Genomic DNA, 20,696 nt, shown 5'->3' with positions numbered 1-20,696 from the left:
ATTGCATATACTAAACATATGTTCTCTTTTTGTCACAACTAGAAATTTTGTGTCTTGTAATCACTATACTCAAGTAAATGTTGAATTCAAAAACTCAAGAGCATGTATGATGCTTACTCAATGGAAAACTAAACCCCAATTCACTACATCAAGCAATTGGAAACCCTAGAAGTTCTTGATTAGGTCCATTTTGGGACTAGGACTTCCTTATTGGACCTAAATGGACCAATAAGCTTCCAATTTGACTATCATGGGCTTAGAACCCTTAAATGGGCTCTAATTGGACCCACATTTATTTATTTCAATATTTTGGGCCATGTTGGGCCTAGAATGAAATGAATTAAAAGCTTTGATCCATGATTAACCTAAACTAGCTCAACAAAGTATAAAAATCATATTATATTTCCTTTTAGGTTAAAACTCATCCAACTTAACTCTAATAAAGGGCTTAAGGGCATTAAAGCCCAAAACCCTTCTCTTTTTTTTATTTTCGGCCCAAAAGCCCATAACAAAGATGAATAGTTGACTTCATCATGCCACATCAATAATATCTCATGGATATCCATGCATTACACTCCAAACCTCCATGCAATCCCATTTCTTCATGCACATGTCATCTCAAAGTCACTCTTCTTCTTCCTCCCTCTCACTCTCGGCCGAGGATACACATACACACATCACAAAAATTCAATTCCAATCTCTCTAAGTCTTGAAGAGCATTCCTCCCTCCTCCTTCAAAATTTTCGTGAATCAAGAGCTTCACAAGGAGAATCCATCACCAAAATCATTATCTAGGTAAGTTAATGCTTGGATCCATGCTTTGGACTCTTTCTTGTCTTCAAAAATCTCCTCTTAACTCTCATGAAATCATAAACTTGTGTCTTAGAACTCCATAAACTCGAATTCATCATCAAAGGGTGCTAGAGTGAAACATCACTTCATTTCTTCCATTCTTTCTTCAAAAACCGAATCAACACCCAAGGTGAGCTTCATACCCCCTTATTTTCGGTTTTTATAAGTTTTTGTGGGGGAGAATACAAGCAAAGGTGTAGATCCATCATTATGTGTATGTTTTGGTTGATTTCTATGCTTATATGTATGTTTTGTATGATCTTGATGCTTAATCTAGTTATGAATTGCTAAAAACCGAGATATATCTTATACTAGCATAAAATATACTACTACATGCAAAGTATACCAAGAAAGATAGCCAAATGGCTTGACAACACTCATTTTGGGCTAAAAACTCATTTTTTTTGACACAAAATGCTAAAAATACAAAGTTGAAGGGCCTAAAATGAAATATTACGAAATCTGATGGGTGAGATGAGTCAAAACAGTTTCCATAATGTATTTTCTGAAAATATACTATTTGGAAGGTTAAAAGCATAAATTTCAAGCTTAATAGGCTAAATGACAATTTCGGCCCAATAGAGCCCATTATGCGAAATTTTCTGTTTTGGAGGGCCAAAATTGTGTTTTTCTGTAAAACAATGGACCACTAGTGTCACAAGTACTTTTCAAAGGTTTAAAGTGCTTTTCAAATTTATAAAGGACCAAAGTTGCAAAATTTTTCCAATTTGGGTCAAAAATGTAAAAATTGCAAAAAAGAGGGGTTACAACCGAGAAAACTGCAAATTCAGGGACTTAAACTGTTTTCAATGAAAAATATGCTGAAAAATGTTAATTTCAATAATTTTTGGTGTTAAAATGTCAAGAAAAATGGTTTAAGGACTAAACCGGAAATTATTTTACCTAAAGGGGTGAAAAAGTAAATTTACAAAATAAAGAGGGGTTGTAAAACAGAAAATTTTCAATGATAATTCAATACACTCGTTGTGAACAAAGATTGATACTACGACTCTCGATGAATTACAATACACAATATCACCAACAATCGTTACCAAACGAATTGATTCGGTCTCGAATCAATAACAAATCCAAAACTACTAACACTACAACGCTCAATACACATATGGAACTCTCGGAACTCTTTACTCTCGTGGAACTTACTCAATACGTCGACGTACACTCCTTAGGCCCAAAAGTTGCAAATTATGCTTGTCGAGCCTAGCTAGCCCGATGACATGATCTTTAGGCCCAAAGGACACTTGCTTACATGTAGTTGGGTCTAATACGACTCGACCGCGTGTAAAAGGACTTTCAATGGCAAACATGCTGCTGGTCCCCAAGGGTCCTTCAGTGCTGCTAGTAAAGTCGGGAACTCACGATTGCGGGTTGGGCTTCGGGCCCTTCGCAATTGCAATGGTCTTGAACGACGCAGGGAAATACTGAGGGTTTCGCACCTTCTCTTTTTCCCTCCGGTCGTGGGACTACACAAGTCCGGGAGGATTGAGTTGTGTGAATAAGTGCAAGCGACGCCCAAGGGATCGTTGGTACGGTTGTCGACTGTACGTTTTCATTAACGGGCGTTATAACAATTCACCACCCACTGTATACTCAATGCCTCCGGAGCTCAACGAATAGCTCTAACGTAACGAAATAACAATACACAAACTAAGTAAAGCAAAGTGATAGGAAAACGTCGGGTTTTCCTAGGGTTTTCAACAAGTACACTTATGAACTACATGTCGAATTTCACAACTCTTACGCTTACATCTATAGAATTCAAACAAGCATACTCACGGATCTTAACATATTTTTACGCTATTCTATTTTCAAAAAATTTCGGATTTTCTGGTGGTTTTTTTTATATAACATTACAAACATCGGATTTCAAACGTTACTTATGAACTCATCAACATTTCACATGTTGACGTTTTTCAAAATACTTGTATTCTCAGGTAACAGATAAGTGAAGAAAGGACGGTATTCTATGATTGTTTTGCGGTTGTTTAAGTAACAATGAACCATGTATTTTGGAATGTAATATTTTGAAACGATGTAATGGATGTGAACGCTACCAGTTGTATCATTCTAATGCTTGGTGATGTATAATGTTATGTTTCATGTATATTCATTGTGATGGTATTCAATTGAGTCACAATAGCCCCCGGACGTTTCCGCCGTCTAGTTCGGGGGTGTGACACTTTTTGGGTGTTAAAGGGGTATTTTTTAGGTTTCCTAGCTATCACGATCTCATCAGAACGTGTAATAGTTATACCTTGGAGGGAATGTAGTTGATCAGGCTACATCCATTCCTTGATACCACTAAGAACAGTCCTGAATTAACCGGATACTAGCACTATCTTGTTTGATTCGATGTTAGGTTCTTTGTTCCTATTACAAGAAAGGGTGTTTTATTGTTATGTTTTACTTGTTTTGTTCCGAGTTGTGTTAGTCCCTCTTTTGGTTTATAGTTGCATATCAATGTGTGGTTAGATATGCTAGTTCACTATAAACAAAGCTCTGATACCAACCTGTCACACCCCCGAACCAGACGGCGGAAACGTCGGAGGGCTATTGTGACTTAATTGAATACCATCACAATGAATATACATGAATCATAACATCATTCATCACCATCCATTGAAATATTACAACCATCAGTGTTTACATTCAGTACATTGTTTTACAACATTAAATTTTCAAAACATAAACCGTTCGATATTAATTAAACAAAACATCATGATATCACTGGATACATTTTCTTCGATTTATCTGTTACCTGAGAATACAAGTATTTTGGAAAAACGTCAACATATGAAATGTTGGTGAGTTCATAAGTAACATTTGAAAAGTAATGATTTGTGTTATTTTGAAAAACACCAGAAAATCCGATATTTTCTGAAAAGATTATTATAAGTAAGAAAAAGTGTGAAGATCCGTAAGTATGCTTGTTGATTTCTGTAAGTGTGAATAATTGTTCGACTTTGTATGCATCACATAGGTGAAAGTGTTGAATTCCTTAGGAAAACCCGATGTTTTCCTAATACATCAATTTACGTGGCTTAGTTAGTATTATTCCGATACAACGTTGTATTCTATAGTTCCAGGTGACATTAGATTAATTATGGGTTGTGAGTCGTTATAAGCACGCATTAATGAAGATGACTAGTTTACAACTTTACAAACGATCCCTTAGGCGTCGTCCGTACTACTCACTTAATCCAACCACCCTGACTTCTCATAGCCCCACGACCGAGGAGAAAAGAGGGTGTGAAGCCCCCGTTCTTTCCATAGGTCGTTCAAGGCTATCATGAATGCGAAAGGCACTGGGTCCGACTTGCATTTGACTTCTCGACTTTGCTAGCAGTACCAAAGGACCCTTGGGTCCCAACAGCTCAATAAGGCTATTGAAAGTCCTTTTACAAGGAATTAGGTCATATAAGACCCAATAACATGTAAGCATGTTCCCTTCGGGCCTAAAGATCATGTCATTGGGCTAGCTAGCCCCAACAAGCACGATTTGAAGCTTTTGAGCCCAAAGAATGTGTATTGACTTCTCGCATATTACCGCGTGTGTATTGTAGTACCGTAGTATATTGATTTTTGATTCATTATTGAGTCGAGACCGAATCGACTTGTTTGGTAACGATTTTTGGTATTGAGGGTGTATTTATTATCACATTTCGCCGGTAGACGTTGTACTCGTACTTTTATTTTAAGGGATATATTGGTTTAAGAATGTGAGTTTATCTACTTAAGCCCTTCCTGGGATATAATTTACACTTTTAACCCTTTGTGTATAAAAGAATTTCCGGTTTAATCCTTAAACTATTATTCTTGACACATTAGTATCAAAACTTGATGGAAAAACATTTTTAGCACCAATTTACTTGAAAAACATATTAGGTCCCTTTAAATGACATTTTCTCGGTTGAAACCCCCATCTTCGCAACTTTTACAATTTTGGCCCAAAAAGGAAAAATGTTTACATTTTTAGTCCCTTTTTAATTTGAAAACCTTTTAGATCCTTGAAATAGTTTTATTACACTAGTAATCCCCTATTTTTCATAAATGTGCAGTTCAGCCCCTCTATTTTTCGGATTTTCGCAAATTGGGGCTTATTGGGCCGAAAAGCCCATTTTTAGCCCATTAGGTTTAAATTTTACATTTTAAGCCCCTCCAAAGTGGTTTTATTCACAAAAATTATCATAAAGACTGTTTGGACTTGTTTCCACCTCCAGAAATTATGTTTTGTCATTTTAAGCCCCTCCAAAGTGGTTTTATTCATAAAAATTATCATCAAGACTGAGGTGGCAAGTAAAGTCAACCCTTTCCTCTTGGGGTTGTAGTTTGGGCCGAGAGTTAGAGAAGAGAGATGGAGATTTGGGATTTTTATGTTTAAGTCCATAATATGGAGTCCAAGTTAATGGTTTTCTCCCCCTTGGCCCTTTTAGGGTAATTCACGGCCCAATTAAATACAAATATGATTCTTGTGGTCCATTAGGGCTAATTAGGTTAATTATGGCCCAATGAGGTCCATTAAGGTGTTTTTATTTCATTATAGGCCCAATATGGCCCAAAATATTGAATTAAATGGAAATGGGTCCAATTAGAGCCCATTTAAGAGTTCTAAGACCAAGATAACCAAATTGGAAGCTTATTGGTCCTTTGGGCCCAATAAAGAAGTCCTAGTCCAAAAATGCACTTAAACAAGAGCTTTTAGGGTTTCCAATTGTTTAACGACTATTTATGTTGCATGGGGTGTTTGATTGAAACTTTTGTTGTCATAAAGTAAGCATCATACATGCTCTTATGTTTTTGATTCATAATTTGACTTAAGTGTTGTAGTTACCAGGCACAAAATTCCTGATTGTGACACTTTGAGGGTTATACAGACGTGAAAAACTTTTTATGGAAACAGAATGGTCAAGATAGATCCCATCCATAAGATATTACCCAAATTTGTATGTTGTCTATCAGAGTACAAATGACGGATCTATGGGTAGTACCATCATACACCTTGTTTAATATTAGTGAGTTATTGAGAATATTAACCCCATTAATCGAACCAGGACTACCGAAATACGCATGCCAAAACCACAAATCTTGTGTCGCTGTAGCTTCAAGTATGAACGTAGGATAATGATAATTGTCCTTTGTGTATTATCCATGATATGCATTTGGGCACAAATTCCATCTCCAATGCATGAAATCTAAACTTCCTAACATCCTAGGTAAACCATGCACATTGGTATGATGAGCATAATAAATTTGGATCTCAGTAGAAGTAGGATGATGCAAATATCGTAGACCATACAAATGTTGGATAAGGTATCTAAGTCCATAACTTATTTGGTATATACTTGACCCGACCCGGTATGATCCATTTGGGTTGCATTTCATCCAAACTATTTATGGATAATTTTATGAGAGTTATACACATATGTTTATTAATATATTGTAAGTTATAATATATTAATATGAAGTTATTTAATTAGTGTTAGTCTTCAATTAATTATGAATTAATTTAGAGATTAAAAGGAAGACTAATTAAATTATGGGCTATTGTTTTATATGGTGTGGGCTAACACTCATTAGTTAATGGGCTAGGCTTATATGGAAGTCCATGGATGATCCATGGAGCTTTTAACCCATGAATCCTTGGAAAAGGAAAGGTCATGGGTTATTAGGGTTTCACCCTAACCATGCACACTATATAAACATGCTTATGTTGCATGAAATGGCTAACTAGAGTATGTGTGTTTGTGTGTGGCTGAAATTATAAGTGTATACACTCTCTCAAAGTTTTCCAAGAGTTTGTGGTGATTTGTGATTCCATTTGAGGCATTCACACTATTGGTTCTTGGCCCTCAAACTCCTTAGGAATCAAACTCATCGAAAAGGTATGTAATCTCATCTAATTCTTTTATGTTTAAAAGTACCCCATGCCATGTTAGATAGGTTATGAACCTTGGAAAATTATTATTTTGCATGTATTTAGACAAACATAGATCCAAGGTTTATTAGGGTTGCATGCACACTTAGGAAGTGTTAGATTGCTCAAAACCCAACAGTGGTATCAGAGCCTAGGCTTTCTTGTTTGATACTTGATGCAAAATAGTGAAAAAAGTCAAAATTTTTGTTGTCTGTATGATGGACTCGTCGAGTCCATGGGAGGACTCGCCGAATCCAAGGCAAAATTCATCCTACTCGCCGAGTAGGTTCGTGCACTCGGCGAGTAGAAGGTTCAGAATGCAGATTTTCGACTTTTGCTGCTGGCAAAATTCATCCTACTCGCCGAGTAGGTTTGTATGTGTTCATATAATTCTTGAAACTTTGATAATCATGTTCATGTTCTTATGAATTTAGAAGATGATAGAAATTATTTGCTGAATTGTTTAGGATTAATTTTTGATCATTTATGTGTTTTAATGGAGTCCATAATTTGTCCTCAAGTTATGGATATCCAAATGTCACTTTTCTTTAACACACATTAAAAACACATAAGTTACATAAAATGAAGAGTGTTCATTTTATGAACCTTTAATTCATAAGTTATGAAATGAAAAGTTTTGAAGAGTTACAAAACTTGCCCTCAAGTTTTGGAATTTGGAAAAGTTTCACACACTTTAATAAACGTTAATTCCGACACTTAGAATTTTAAAAGTTAAAATTCAACACTTATACTATTTATAACATTAATGGTTAATTATATATATATATATATATATATATATATATATATATATATATATATATATATATATATATATATATATATATATATAAGAACAAGTCGTTTTACCGTTAGTAGGCCTCATTCACGAAGTTGGTCTATAAGGTGGGTATAAGGTTGTTGCCTATAAAATGGCGACTTAATGGGTGTATACTCTCACCCACCGCTTACTTGACTGGTGGAGGGTCGTTAGCCGAACGGGTAAGATAAGGACTTACAAATTCTCATTAAGTATGATGAAAATTATAAAGTAACTAAATCTTTTATTTAATTCCCAATCTTAGTTACTTTAGGAAAAATGTGAACATGGTGCTAGTCCATGGAATTCACACTTTGTACCTTACCAAGTCGTTGGTGGAGCGTGTGTGGTTAACCGGCACACTAACTTGGACTAGTAAGGATCACGAAGGGTGACTTCATGTTTGTCATAGATCAATGGAGCGTGTGTGGTTAATCGGCACATTGATTAGGTGATAATATTAAGGGTACCAAGTGAATTAGCATGGTTATTCACACCTTGTTTTGTGATCCTCGGCATCCCAGTCACAAAACTTGAAGGGCACAATCGAGATTGAAACATGCCATTGAAAAGTTCAATGAATCTCAAAAGAATCTAGGGATTTCAAATCCAATTAAAACCTAATAAATCATTTCTTTTTGTGGTGGAAATTGGTGAATCGTCATTCACCTACCTTTCAAATATATTATTACTTAGATTACGGCATCCCTTTTCTAAGTATAATATATTGTGATTGGATCCTAACCTTAATATTACATTTGGGTGTCTTATTAAGGATTCTATATATCTAATCTAAAACTTGATTTCTTCTTTCAGATGTCTTCCAACACTAATGCTTCGGGCTCTAACCCAACTGGTTCTTTATCTCTCATGACTCTTTGTGGGAGAGTCATCTTTGATGGTTCCAACTTCATGGACTGGATTAGGAACATCAGGATGGTAACTCGTTATGAGGACAAGGAATATGTCCTCGATAAGGAGTTAAAAGAGCTTGATGAGTCTACTGCTACTCCTGAGGAGATCGCTGAATTCAGGACACTTGAGAGAGATGCTACTAAGGTGGCATGCATCATGATGACCACGATGACAACCGAGCTCCAAAAGTCCTATGAGGAATTCTACCCTTTTGAGATGCACCAAGACCTAATGGAAAGGTACCATCAGAGTGCTCGTCAGGAGCGGTATGAAATAATCTCCTCCATAATAACAACCCGCATGAAGGACGGTGAATTCATCACATGCCACATGCAAAAGATGCAAAGGTATGTGGACCGTTTGCTAAAGCTGAATGTGAACTTCCCTGAGGAGTTGGCAGTTGACATCATTTTGCACTCCTTACCTTCTTGTTATGATCATTTTCGTTTGACATATCATATGAACAAGGAGGAAGTTACCCTTAGCAAACTTCAAGGACTCTTGAAGACCGCTGAAACCGGTCTTAAGGGCAAGTCGGTTGTTACCTCTACTACTCCTACTCCAACATCTACCCCTGTTTTGGCTATCGGGAAAGGTAAGGGGAGAAAGAGGAAGACCCCTTAGAAGGGTACCAAGGGAAAGTCCCTTGAAGGCTCATCATCAAGTACCAAGAGTGGTTCTGTCACTCCTTCTGCCATTCCCAAGGATGCTGATTGCTACTATTTCCAGGACAAGGGGCACTGGAAGCGAAACTGCCCTAAATACTTGCAGGATCTGAAGGATGGGAAAGTGAAACCCACCCACGCAGGTATTTACACAATATTGTCTAATAACTCACCATATTCTAACTATTGGGTGCTTGATACAAGATGTGGTATTCACATATGTTCTGATTTGCAGGGCCTAAGAAGAAGTGAGGATGTGGAGCACGGGAAGATAAACTTGATCATGGGGAATAGGAAGCCTTCACCTGTTTCCAAGATTGGAGTTTCTACTTTGTTGCTGAATAATGGGTTAAAATTAGATTTGAATAAATGTGTGTACTCGTCTGAAATGGCGAGGAATATTATTTCCTTTCATGCTTTGTACAAACAAGGTTTTACCTTTTCGTTTGATAATGAATGTGGTGGTATTAATGCTTTCTTTAATAATGTGTTTTATTTTAAAGCATTACCTTGTGATGGTGTGTATGAAACTGTGTCGATTGTAGACAACTTAGGAAATAATGTGTTATATATTGATTCTTCTACTAGCCTAGATAAAGCATCATTGTGGCATTGTCGTCTTGGACATGTAAACAAGAGATGCATAGGCCAACTCCAAAAGAGTGGAGTCTTGGAGTCATTCGACCTTAAATTGGATGATAGTTGTGAATCTTATCTACTTGGAAAGATGACAAAATCACCTTTCACTGGAACTTGTGAAAGGGGTGAGGGTTTGTTGGGCCTAATACACACTGATGTATGCGGGCCATTCAAAACCGCCACAAGGGATGCTAATCGGTATTATGTGACTTTTATTGATGATTTTAGTAGATATGGTTATGTCTACTTGATCAAACATAAGTCAGAAACCTTTGAAAGGTTTAAGGAATTCAAACAGGAAGTAGAAAATCAATTGGGCAGGAACATTAAGATGCTTCGATCCGATCGAGGTGGTGAGTATCTTAGTACCGAGTTCCTTAACTATCTTAAGGAGTGTGGGATTGTCTCACAATTGACTCCTCCCAGGACATCACAGCTAAATGGTGTAGCTGAGAGGCGTAATCAAACCTTGTTAGACATGGTTCGCTCTATGATGAGTCGAGCTTCGCTACCAATCTCTTTTTGGGGGTATGCCTTAGAGACTGCCGCCCATATCCTTAATCTAGTCCCTACAAAGAAGGTTACCAAAACACCTCATGAGATGTGGACTGGGAAGGTTCCCAATTTAGACCACATCAAGATTTGGGGTTGCGAAGATTTCGTGAGGCGTGAAACTCATGATAAGTTCGAACCCCGAAGTGAAAGGGGTATTTTCATCGGCTACCCACAGAAATCCTTCGGTTACCTCTTCTACAGACCCAGTGAGAATGTGGTCTTTGTAGCAAGAAGAGGGTTCTTTCATGATAGAGAATTTATAAGCCAGGGAGACAGTGGGAGGCAAATTGATCTTGAAGAAATCCAAGAATCAATTGGTGAAGGAACCTCAGACACTAGCAATCAACCTGAGGAGGAAACTCCTGTTGAACCAGCTGACAAGTCTTTACCTCCGATGCGTTCCAGACGGGCTAGGAGCACACCTGAGTTTTATTATGGTTTTCATATTACTACGGAAGGTGATACATTTATCAGTGATAGTACACTGGTAAATTTGGATGAACCTAGTAGTGTTAAGGAAGCCATGGCAGGCTCAGAGTCTGCTAAATGGAAGGAGGCTATGGATAGTGAGATACAGTTCATGTATGACAATCAAGTTTGGAACTTGGTTAACAATGTACCAGGCCGTAAGACAGTCGGGTGCAAATGGATCTTCAAGAAGAAGATCGACATGGAGGGAAAGGTGCATACTTATAAGGCTCGACTGGTTGCGAAGGGTTTTACTCAGACTCAGGGTATTGATTATGATGAAACCTTCTCGCCGGTAGCAAAGATTAAGTCTATTAGGGCTATGCTAGCCATTGCTGCATTTCATGATTATGAAATATGGCAAATGGATGTCAAAACTACTTTTCTTAATGGAAAATTGGCTGAGGATGTGTACATGAATCAGCCAGAGGGTTTTGTCAGTGCAGAGTACCCTAATAGAGTATGAAAGCTTGAGAAATCCATTTATGGATTAAAACAAGCATCTCGTAGTTGGAATCTTTGTTTCGACGAGAAGGTCAAAGAGTTTGGCTTCTCGAGAAGTGACGATGAGTCTTGCGTGTATGTCAGAGCTAGTGGGAGTATAGTTAGCTTCTTGGTACTATATGTAGATGACATACTACTTATAGGAAATGACATCCCAACCTTGCAGGAGGTTAAGTCCTGGCTTGGGAAGTGCTTTGCTATGAAGGACCTAGGGGAAGCTACCTATATCCTAGGGATAAGGATATTAAGAGAAAGGAGTAAAAGACTATTTGGACTTAGTCAGAGTACCTACTTGGATAAGGTGTTGAAAAGGTTCAACATGCAGAATTCCAAGAAAGGAGATTTACCGATCCAAAGCAATACCAAGCTGAGTAAGACTCAGAGTCCGAGTACAGAGGTAGAGTTAGCTGAGATGAGCCAATTACCGTATGCTTCCGCTGTTGGCTCGATCATGTATACTATGACTTGTACTCTCCCTAATGTGGCCTTTGCTTTGAGCATGGTCAACATGTATCAGGGGAACCCTGGCAAGGCTCATTGGACTACAGTAAAGAACATTCTCAAGTACCTGCGGAGGACTAAGGATTGGATCCTTACCCTTGGTGGGAGTGATGACTTGAGAGTATTAGGGTATAGTGATGCTAGTTTTCAGACTGATAGGGATAACTTTCGCTCTCAGTCGGGCTGGGTCTTTACCCTTAATGGAGGGGCAATCTATTGGAAGAGTTCCAAGCAGGAGACAGTGGCTGATTCGACTTGTGAATCCGAGTATATAGCATCGAGTGAAGCAGCGAAGGAGGCGATATGGCTGAAGAACTTCATCGAAGACCTTGGAGTTCTGCCAGCTATTAAGGAGCCTATGAAAATTTTCTGTGACAACAATAGTGCGGTTGCTTTAGCTAAAGAACCGAGAGATCATGGGAGATCCCGACACATTGATAGAAAATATCACTTCACAAGACACAAGATAGAAGAAGGACTCCTCATGGCAAAGAGGATATCGTCGGATGAGAACCCTGCGGATCCCCTTACAAAGGGACTGACGAGGGCTAAGCATTTTCAGCATGCGAGGCGCATCGGGCTGAGGGACGATATTAGTTTTACAGATTAGATAGATTCTCTGAAACTTGTAAAATGTAATCGACATTTGATGATGAATAAAATTGTGATTTATTTATGAGTAAGGTGTTGCTATCATTGTCAATTATTTACAATTGTTTCAGCTTTGCATGTTTTGACTTCAAGAATAATTAATTTATTCAAACCTCCACAATCGGTCATACGTCAGAAGTAGATATGAATCAAGATTGTCATGAATTGGGTTTGTATATGGCTAAAGGTGTTTAGACATGGCAATGGTTGCTACAACGTTCATGAGTACTCATAAGTTATGAGTATTGGAATAAACCCACGCTCACTTGTATCGCTTCATGGAATTTATCTCGAGTGATCGTGAGACGATAATATCATCTAAGTCTTCAAACCTAGAGATATGAGTTGTTACCTATGAGTTGGTTGTGCATTGATTGCACGTAAACGCATCAGTAACTTGATGTTATAAAACGTGCCTTTGTGTACAATTCAACAAGTAGTAGAACAAGCATATGAGTCGAAGTTTATCTGTTCCTTCTAGAAATAGAAGCCATATCTGGGCCCCTCAATGATTTTGTGTTGACCCATGTACCGGGCCCGGTCAGAACTAAATTGATGTGTTCAGTTGAGTTCTTTGTCAAACAAATTGGAAATCAAGAAACAACTGCCAGACAATAAGCAAGACATAGTTCCATGTGTTTGTCCGGCTGATATCATGAGAACAGAGGATTATATGATCACTTATCTCAAAATGGCGCTTCATAGTTCAACAGAGTTTTCGAGAGCTACGATTGTCGGTTGGTTCCTGAAGTAATATAGGCAAATACAGTTATTAGACTTATCCAAGTGGGAGTCTGTTGGATAAGGTGTCTAAGCCCATAACTTATTTGGTATATACTTGACCCGACCCGGCATGGTCCATTTGGGTTGCATTTCATCCAAACTATTTATGGATAATTTTATAAGAGTTATACACATATGTTTATTAATATATTGTAAGTTATAATATATTAATATGAAGTTATTTAATTAGTGTTAGTCTTAAATTAATTATGAATTAATTTAGAGATTAAAAGGAAGACTAATTAAATTGTGGGCTATTGTTTTATATGGTGTGGGCTAACACTCATTAGTTAATGGGCTAGGCTTATATGGAAGTCCACGGATGATCCATGGAGCTTTTAACCCATGGATCCTTGGAAAAGGAAAGGTCATGGGTTATTAGGGTTTCACCCTAACCATGCACACTATATAAACATGCTTATCTTGCATGAAATGGCTAACTAGAGTATGTGTGTTTGTGTGTGGCCGGAATTATAAGTGTATACACTCTCTCAAAGTTTTCCAAGAGTTTGTGGTGATTTGTGATTCCATTTGAGGCATTCACACTATTGGTGCTTGGCCCTCAAACTCCTTAGGAATCAAACTCATCAAAAAGGTATGTAATCTCATCTAATTCTTTTATGTTTAAAAGTACCCCATGCCATGTTAGATAGGTTATGAACCTTGGAAAATTATTATTTTGCATGTATTTAGACAAACATAGATCCAAGGTTTATTAGGGTTGCATGCACACTTAGGAAGTGTTAGATTGCTCAAAACTCAACAACAAACACATGTCATATATGAAGAATTTGTGAATATTTTCTCAGGCGGTATGTGCAAACATCCTAAAACTCTTGTCTAGTGCATCAGGGGGTGACATATGCTAACATACAAAATACAACAATACATTTTTGAACTGGATCAAAGCCTAACGTACCTCTTGCCTCCAAGCGTTGCTGCATATATTCAGACACTGAACTCACACTTTCTATAATACGCATAAACAAATCTTTATGCATCGAGAACTGTCGATGGAAATAATATCCTTCAAACAGAGTATGATCGTTAAAATAATCATGGATGGGATCTTCTTCGTTTAGGTTGCATATTGCTCTATTCAATGTTGTTAAGATGTTCTAATGTATTACGTATGGAGACGACAGATTGTATCACATTATCAAAAACATCATACGAAGAAGATGAAGACAACATTGTTTTATATAGAAAATACCCAATTTGTGAGAGAAAGAATGAGTTTGTGTGTATGAAATGTTGAGAGTGTGGTTATAGATAGTAGTTGAAATGGACAAAAGTGGGTGAAATTTTAGTGAAAAATTTAATGAATTTGGCTATGGAAATTAATTCATCAATAAATTTTTTTTATTAAATTGTATAAAAGTTGGTGGAAATTTAAATGTGGTCAAAGAAATTAATTTCATTTCTCTCTCCTAGCACTCCATAAATTCTGATTTTTTAAGACAAACACTTAATATTCAAATAAAAAAGGTTACATTAATTTCAAACATAAAATACGATTAAAAATTTAAAACACGACTTACTTCCTAAAACATGACTTAATATTAGACGAAAAACTTAAATTAGAACCGCATCCGATACATAAAAATACTACGTCTTATCCCAATTGTATTCTTTCACAAGATCCTTCTTTGCATTGTTGAAAATCCGACGATCCTCATCAGACAAGTTCTCTCCTGGGGTTAAGAAAAACTTTAGCGCACGATTCCTTTCTTCATCCTTCCCAATTTCAAAAAAAAAAATCCTCAAGCTTAGTGTCCAACCCTTTGATGTCGCTCCTTATCTCCCCTACTTCACTCAATGAACTTTGTGCTCCTTTCATCTTTCTTTTTGCTCTGTCTCGTCCCATAGAACGAGTTGGAACTTCATACGGATCGTCATTGTTGAGGTTAATCCCCCCGATATGCGCATCAGAAGATTGATTGATCGTGGGTTGACTCAGAAGTTTTACTTCATTTGGAAGCGCCCGTGTAATCATCAACACTTTTTAGAGTAAGCCATTTTGGTTTTCCCTTCACAACTCCCCAAAACGTCTCATTGCCAAAAGGTTTTCTGACTTTCATATTGGTGATTTTAGTGTTCACCATGTCATTTTAAGTAACTAGAACTGACATGTGAGCTAAGGGGCTTCATAATTTGTACGCTAATATATGTATTGGGTTGTGTGGAGTGCAAGCATGTATAAGATCGAATTAGAATCTGATTCGACGACTAGTCGTGATGCGGGGTTTCCAAAGGGGCAACGCCCATTTGGCGGGGTCTAGGGGCAGTGCCCCTAGCGGGGTCCAAGGGTTAGAGCCCCTGGCTGGGTGATTATGGTAAAACTAACGAAACTCGTTAGTTTTGGTAATCCTAAATCCCCATTAAATCTGAATTATCCTGACTTGCATCCAAAGCAACTAACGACGTCTCAAACCTAATAAAACTCTAATATTGTTTAATATATAAACGACTCCTCCGTCTCAGAAGAGGGTTACGAAATTTAGCTCTCGATTTCTTCAAACTTTCACATGAATCTTTCTAGCAAATTGGCTTACAATTTCTATGCCTAGAACCCTAAGTGTCCACTTTGATTATCATAGGATGAATTTCTTGCTACCCAGGCATAGGGTAGAAATATCAGTTTAGAAAGTGCTCTCACGATCCAAGTTGGTATTCAGATCTCCACCATAAACCCTATTATTTCTTACATTTCACCTTGTAAATCTGATAAACTTTTGCTAACCCATCCATATCGTTTGCATTGCTTTGTGGGTTTCAGATCGCGTTCATGTAGATGTCATTGAATGTTATTGAGGCTTTGTTGGCGGTCCTCTATTTTGAGTAAAGTTGATCACGATTGTGGTACTGCTTTTTCATTCGATGAAAAAAATTATGCCAAACTCTCGCTTGAAGGTTCTCGAATCTTGGTCATCACCCGTCATCAGATCCTCCAATACATCTAGCCATGCTTACGTGGTGCCCTCTCTTCATCATTTGTCCACCCTTTGCATGGAGCCTTCATTTTTCCTTTATTTTTTCTTGTTGGTTCGACTTTGGACTCTTGAAATGACTCTTGAACGAGCTCTTCAACGAGTCCTTCATCGGAAGAATCGATTGACTTGTCGAGTAGGCGGCGTGTTTGGTATTGAAAATTACTTTGGGGTTGAGGTTGTGAAAACAATTAAGTTTCTTGAACCGTATCAAACGGATCAAGATCCAAATTTGGACGAGGTATTGGTTGAGATTTATTTTGGTAAAATTGCATGGGTTGAGAGGAGTACAGATTGAATGAAAACATTTGTGGAGCCATAATGGGAAAGTAGTAATTAGCAGGTAAATTTTGAATTTTTATAATAAAAATGTTGTTTTGATTAAAATGTAAATAAATGAGGGAGTTGTTGAAAGTTAAATGAATTCGGTTGAAATGTATATAAACATTTTTTTTAAGTTGGTAGAAAATAAATGAGAGAGTAGTTGGAAATGAATTCTTTAGGCTCCCAAGACGTCTTCCACCAAACTTAAATTGAATTCAGTCATTGCAATTCGTTGACTGTCTTCCACTAATCACCACAGAGCTTTGGACTCTCTCTCCCATCGCTACATTGGCAACGGCTCTTCCTTAGCGACCCGTAGGGGGCAGTGTTCATCAACCCGCAACGAGGATGGCGAGTAGTTTTAGCAAGCCCACCCCTTGCAGTCTTATAATGGTTTTCAAATTTAAAAACATACTCTCAGAGGTTAAACTAAAAACAATATTTTGATAGTTAAAGTTAAAGTGTTAAACTAACAAAAACAAATTATAATGGTTTTACAGAACTTGGTCTATTTTTAATTATATTTTATGGTTTTACAAAAAAAAAACATATTTGACAATGACAAAATACAAGTCATTAACTTTATAAAATTAAATAAATGAGTAGCAATACAAGATCAACATTTTCTGTGGTATCATAAATTCTAGTTACATAAATAAAAATTCAAAAAAAAAAGTAATTTTAAATCATTTAATGAGAAGTAACAGCGGATAGCTTTTGAGTTGCTTTCCATTCTTGACCAGGGTTTAGTTTTACAGGCTTTCCAATTGCTGATGCCTCCACAGCAACCATACTTTTGTAGTCATCAGGTCCTAAGTCAACAATAGTCCTTGATCTCTCCTCCCATGGATTCCACACCACTAATGTACAACAAAAAGAAAATAAGTTCTAGGGTAAATTACATTTTTAGTCCCTCGGTGTAGTTGATTGTTTAAATTTTGATCTCAAAAAAATTTCTTTTGTAATTTTGATCCTTATTTTGAGGTTCTTGTAATCTTTTAGGTCTTTGGAAGTCCAAGTAAAATGATTATTTTTGGTCTATTAGTTTAGCCGATTTTTGCAATTTTTGTCCTATTATCGTTTTACTTGATGCATCGACATAAATATAAAAGTTTCAAAAACATTGAATAAGTACCAAAATTTTGGAAAAGATAACTTTTTAGGACCAAAATTGAAAAACCGAGCTATACTCAAGGACCAAAAATATAATTCACTCTAAGTTCTATGTACACAAATACTGTTTTCATTTTTGGATTTCGGATAAGAGCTAAAGAGAACTTTACAATCTAAACTAAAGGTCTTTCATAACTTTTTTTTTTTTTGCCTCATTAGTAATATCCTAAAAGTGATCAAAATATTGGATCTTCTATGCAAATAATGTTTTATAATTATACGCACAACAAACACAATATTTTGACTTTTTTTTTTTTTTTTTTGAAAAAGACCTATTATTTATTCTACCTGATGAAAATCTATAAACCAGGTTTTAGAATGTAAAAAAAAAAATTAGGTCTTACATGAAAACGGGTCAAGTCATTTTTTCTTAGAAAATAGAAATAGCCTTTTTTTTTTTTAATTAAAACCCTTCTAAATATAAGTAAACGACCATCTTGTCATTTCTAACACTAAAGTGGAAAAAATCTCACCAGCATCAGGAAGTCCATGTTTCTGAATGGAAATTGTTTGTTTCTTTTTATGATCAAGAATTGCAAGCTTTTTTGGTGTGTTGAGATAAATCCTGTCAATCTGAGTAAATAATTAACATTAGTTTAAAGCCTAACCTAACCATGGTAAAGTAAAACAATCAAAGCGAGCGAAGAGGTAACAAACTTACCTCTGAATTAATGGTTATTGTATCTCGTGCCTCTGTAAATCTTGTCCTGTTCTGTGTATTGTCAAGATAATCAAGTTTCCCCAATCCTTCCACTCGAACTTCACTACAAATACAAATATCAAAATGTTGGCTTTAAAAGTTAACACCATTTTTTTTTATAATTACCGATTATTATATAATATAATATTAACAAATTTACCTGATATTTGAAACACGGAAATAGTTGTGATAAGCAAATGTAAAATTAAATTGCTTTTTATCTGTGTTGGTATTTTTTATCCGAGATGTCATCGTTAAGTCTCCTTTAAGTCCTAGAGTGATCCTTAGTCTATACTCAAACCTACAAATGAAGATATTAATAGAAAAAGTTATATATATATCAATGAGAAAGTAAAAGCACAAAGTATATAAGATAGAAATAGAATAAAGTCGATAAACTATGTACCTGTTAGGCCATATGTTTAAATCATCTTCAGTGGGCTTAAGTAACAAATCAACAAAAACTTCATTAATGGGTTTGGATTGAAGAGGATGGGAATTGTTCTCCATGGTCCATACTCTGTTTCTAGCAAATCCATGGGATCTAAGAGGGCCAAGATTTGAAAACTGTATCAATGAAGAAGGTGAATGTGATTAAATAAATTAAAAAAAGAAAGTGAATTGAACAGTAGAAAAAGATAGATGCAATGCACATACTTGAGGAAAGATGATAGGAATCCCCCCTCGTATTGCTGTTGGAGGGCTAAAGATTGCCTGCATAAACACATGAAATTCTGGATTATTGAAGAGAAAAAATTACAAGTGTTTAATAGGAGTATGATTCATCAAAATAGGATTCCAGATAGCTGATATAGTGATATACCTTACTACTGAGAAAAAGCAACTCTTTTCCATGATCATTTTTCCAAGATGTTACATGAGCTCCATACAGATACACCTGAAATTTGCAAAATAGAAATGTTAAACACCATTAAAAGCATCGGAAATCTTCAGATATGATGAAACTTAAGGCATTAACATCACAGGAGCATAAGCCATAAGGTAAGAAATGTTGATATATCGCGAGATCCCAATTACAGAGAACAAATCTAACCTAAAAGCGAAGTTTTACAGTTTTGTACGTCTAGATCTTTTCCGTTATGAGTAAGATCGAATGAATCAGCAATGGTGTGACATAACATGATTGATAAATGATAACATCCAGCAACAGGTACAGTATATAGAGTTATATTACAATACGCGAGCAAATCAGAGAGAAATTAGGGATTTCGTCTTCTACATACCTCTACAGTACTTCCATGGATTTGACGGAGTACGAGTTTGTCTAGGCCATTGATGCCTTTAGTGATCTCAACAGATGCTAAGGCTGGTTGCAATTGCATCCATAAAACAATGGATATGGTTACATATAATAAATAGGAAATCATTGCAGAAAAGCAAATACAGATTAAGCTCGAGAAAGAGAAATACTGAAATACTAGTGCCTAATTAGTGCAACCAAAAACTTGGACTTTAATGGCGTTCACCTGTCTTCAGAAGATCCTCCGGCGACTTTAATGTGGGGCCAATTATTGACAAAACCATACAAAAAATATCATAGTCAAATCACAAAATGAATGTGAATCTGAGTAGGATATAATGATATATGATATGTTGATATGATCGAGATATTAAGAACTTCGCCTGCACTTTCCTCTTCTCTCAGGTGAAAGGTCAACTGAGCTCCCATGTTTGAATAGGTATTTTTGAAAAGGTCAATAGCATGTTTTGTCCACCAATCAGGCAAGCATAATCAATTTGTATTCTAATTGCTATCAAGCTATTAATTATTATAGTGAATATAATAATCATATATTGCTAAAAATCTAATCTCGTTTTGAAAAGGTCAACGGGGAATCAATCAACATTCTCGCCCACTTAGTTGTCTTCCTAAGATTTCGTGTTGCCACAGATCTTAAAGTATTCACATTGGTCTGAAAATCGTCCATTTGGATCATCTTTGTATATGTCCTAATCAGCTTCTACAATTATCTATGGACATGTTTGGATTAGTTTTTTTTAGTCTAAAAGATTTTTAAGAAAAATGATTATTAGTTTTTGATTTTTAGGAAAAGTTGATTGTAAAAAATGTTTGGATAAGAAAATCTGTTTTTCATAACTAAAAAAGCTTAAAAAGCTACTAAATTAGGATTTTTCAGTTTTTTAAAAGTTTTATTTTTTTCTATCTAAAAACTGTTTTAAAAAACGTTTTTTAAATACATAA

General features: G+C 36.3%; 1 protein-coding gene across 2 annotated transcripts; it reads right to left on the bottom strand.

Annotated features, from left to right (window-relative positions):
• Positions 1-17,158: 17,158 nt before the first annotated feature.
• Positions 17,159-20,075, bottom strand: LOC145011082 (putative glucose-6-phosphate 1-epimerase). 2 transcript variants are annotated; one of them, XM_078969710.1, is made up of 9 exons: positions 19,960-20,075; positions 19,717-19,799; positions 19,296-19,370; positions 19,130-19,186; positions 18,879-19,039; positions 18,633-18,773; positions 18,434-18,536; positions 18,246-18,345; positions 17,159-17,459 (listed from the first exon to the last, which is right to left on the bottom strand). In XM_078969710.1, exons 1-9 carry the CDS (start codon positions 20,015-20,017, stop codon positions 17,290-17,292), a joined length of 948 nt encoding a protein of 315 aa, XP_078825836.1. In that variant the 5' UTR covers positions 20,018-20,075; the 3' UTR covers positions 17,159-17,289. The 2 variants fall into 2 exon arrangements, with proteins under 2 accessions (XP_078825836.1, XP_078825835.1); XM_078969709.1 differs by lacking the exon at positions 19,960-20,075 and having other exon boundaries at positions 19,717-19,897.
• Between the last annotated feature and the right edge of the window lie 621 nt (positions 20,076-20,696).

This window comes from Lactuca saligna, chromosome 8, assembly GCF_052625555.1.
Source record: "Lactuca saligna cultivar CGN05327 chromosome 8, ASM5262555v1, whole genome shotgun sequence".
In the NCBI taxonomy this organism is placed as follows: domain Eukaryota; kingdom Viridiplantae; phylum Streptophyta; class Magnoliopsida; order Asterales; family Asteraceae; genus Lactuca; species Lactuca saligna.
Note: the sequence above shows the minus strand (reverse complement) of the source record. Positions and strands in the feature narration are given on the sequence as shown.

Bases quoted from the DNA above. Each gene is read 5' to 3' on its own strand.
- LOC145011082 (XM_078969709.1), bottom strand. From the start codon at position 19,860: ATGATTTCCTATTTATTATATGTAACCATATCCATTGTTTTATGGATG. The intron at 19,371-19,716 runs GTATGTAGAAGA...TGCAAATTTCAG, and splicing joins TCCATGGAAGTACTGTAGAG to GTGTATCTGTATGGAGCTCA. The intron at 18,774-18,878 runs GTACATAGTTTA...CTTCATTTGTAG, and splicing joins TTAAACATATGGCCTAACAG to GTTTGAGTATAGACTAAGGA.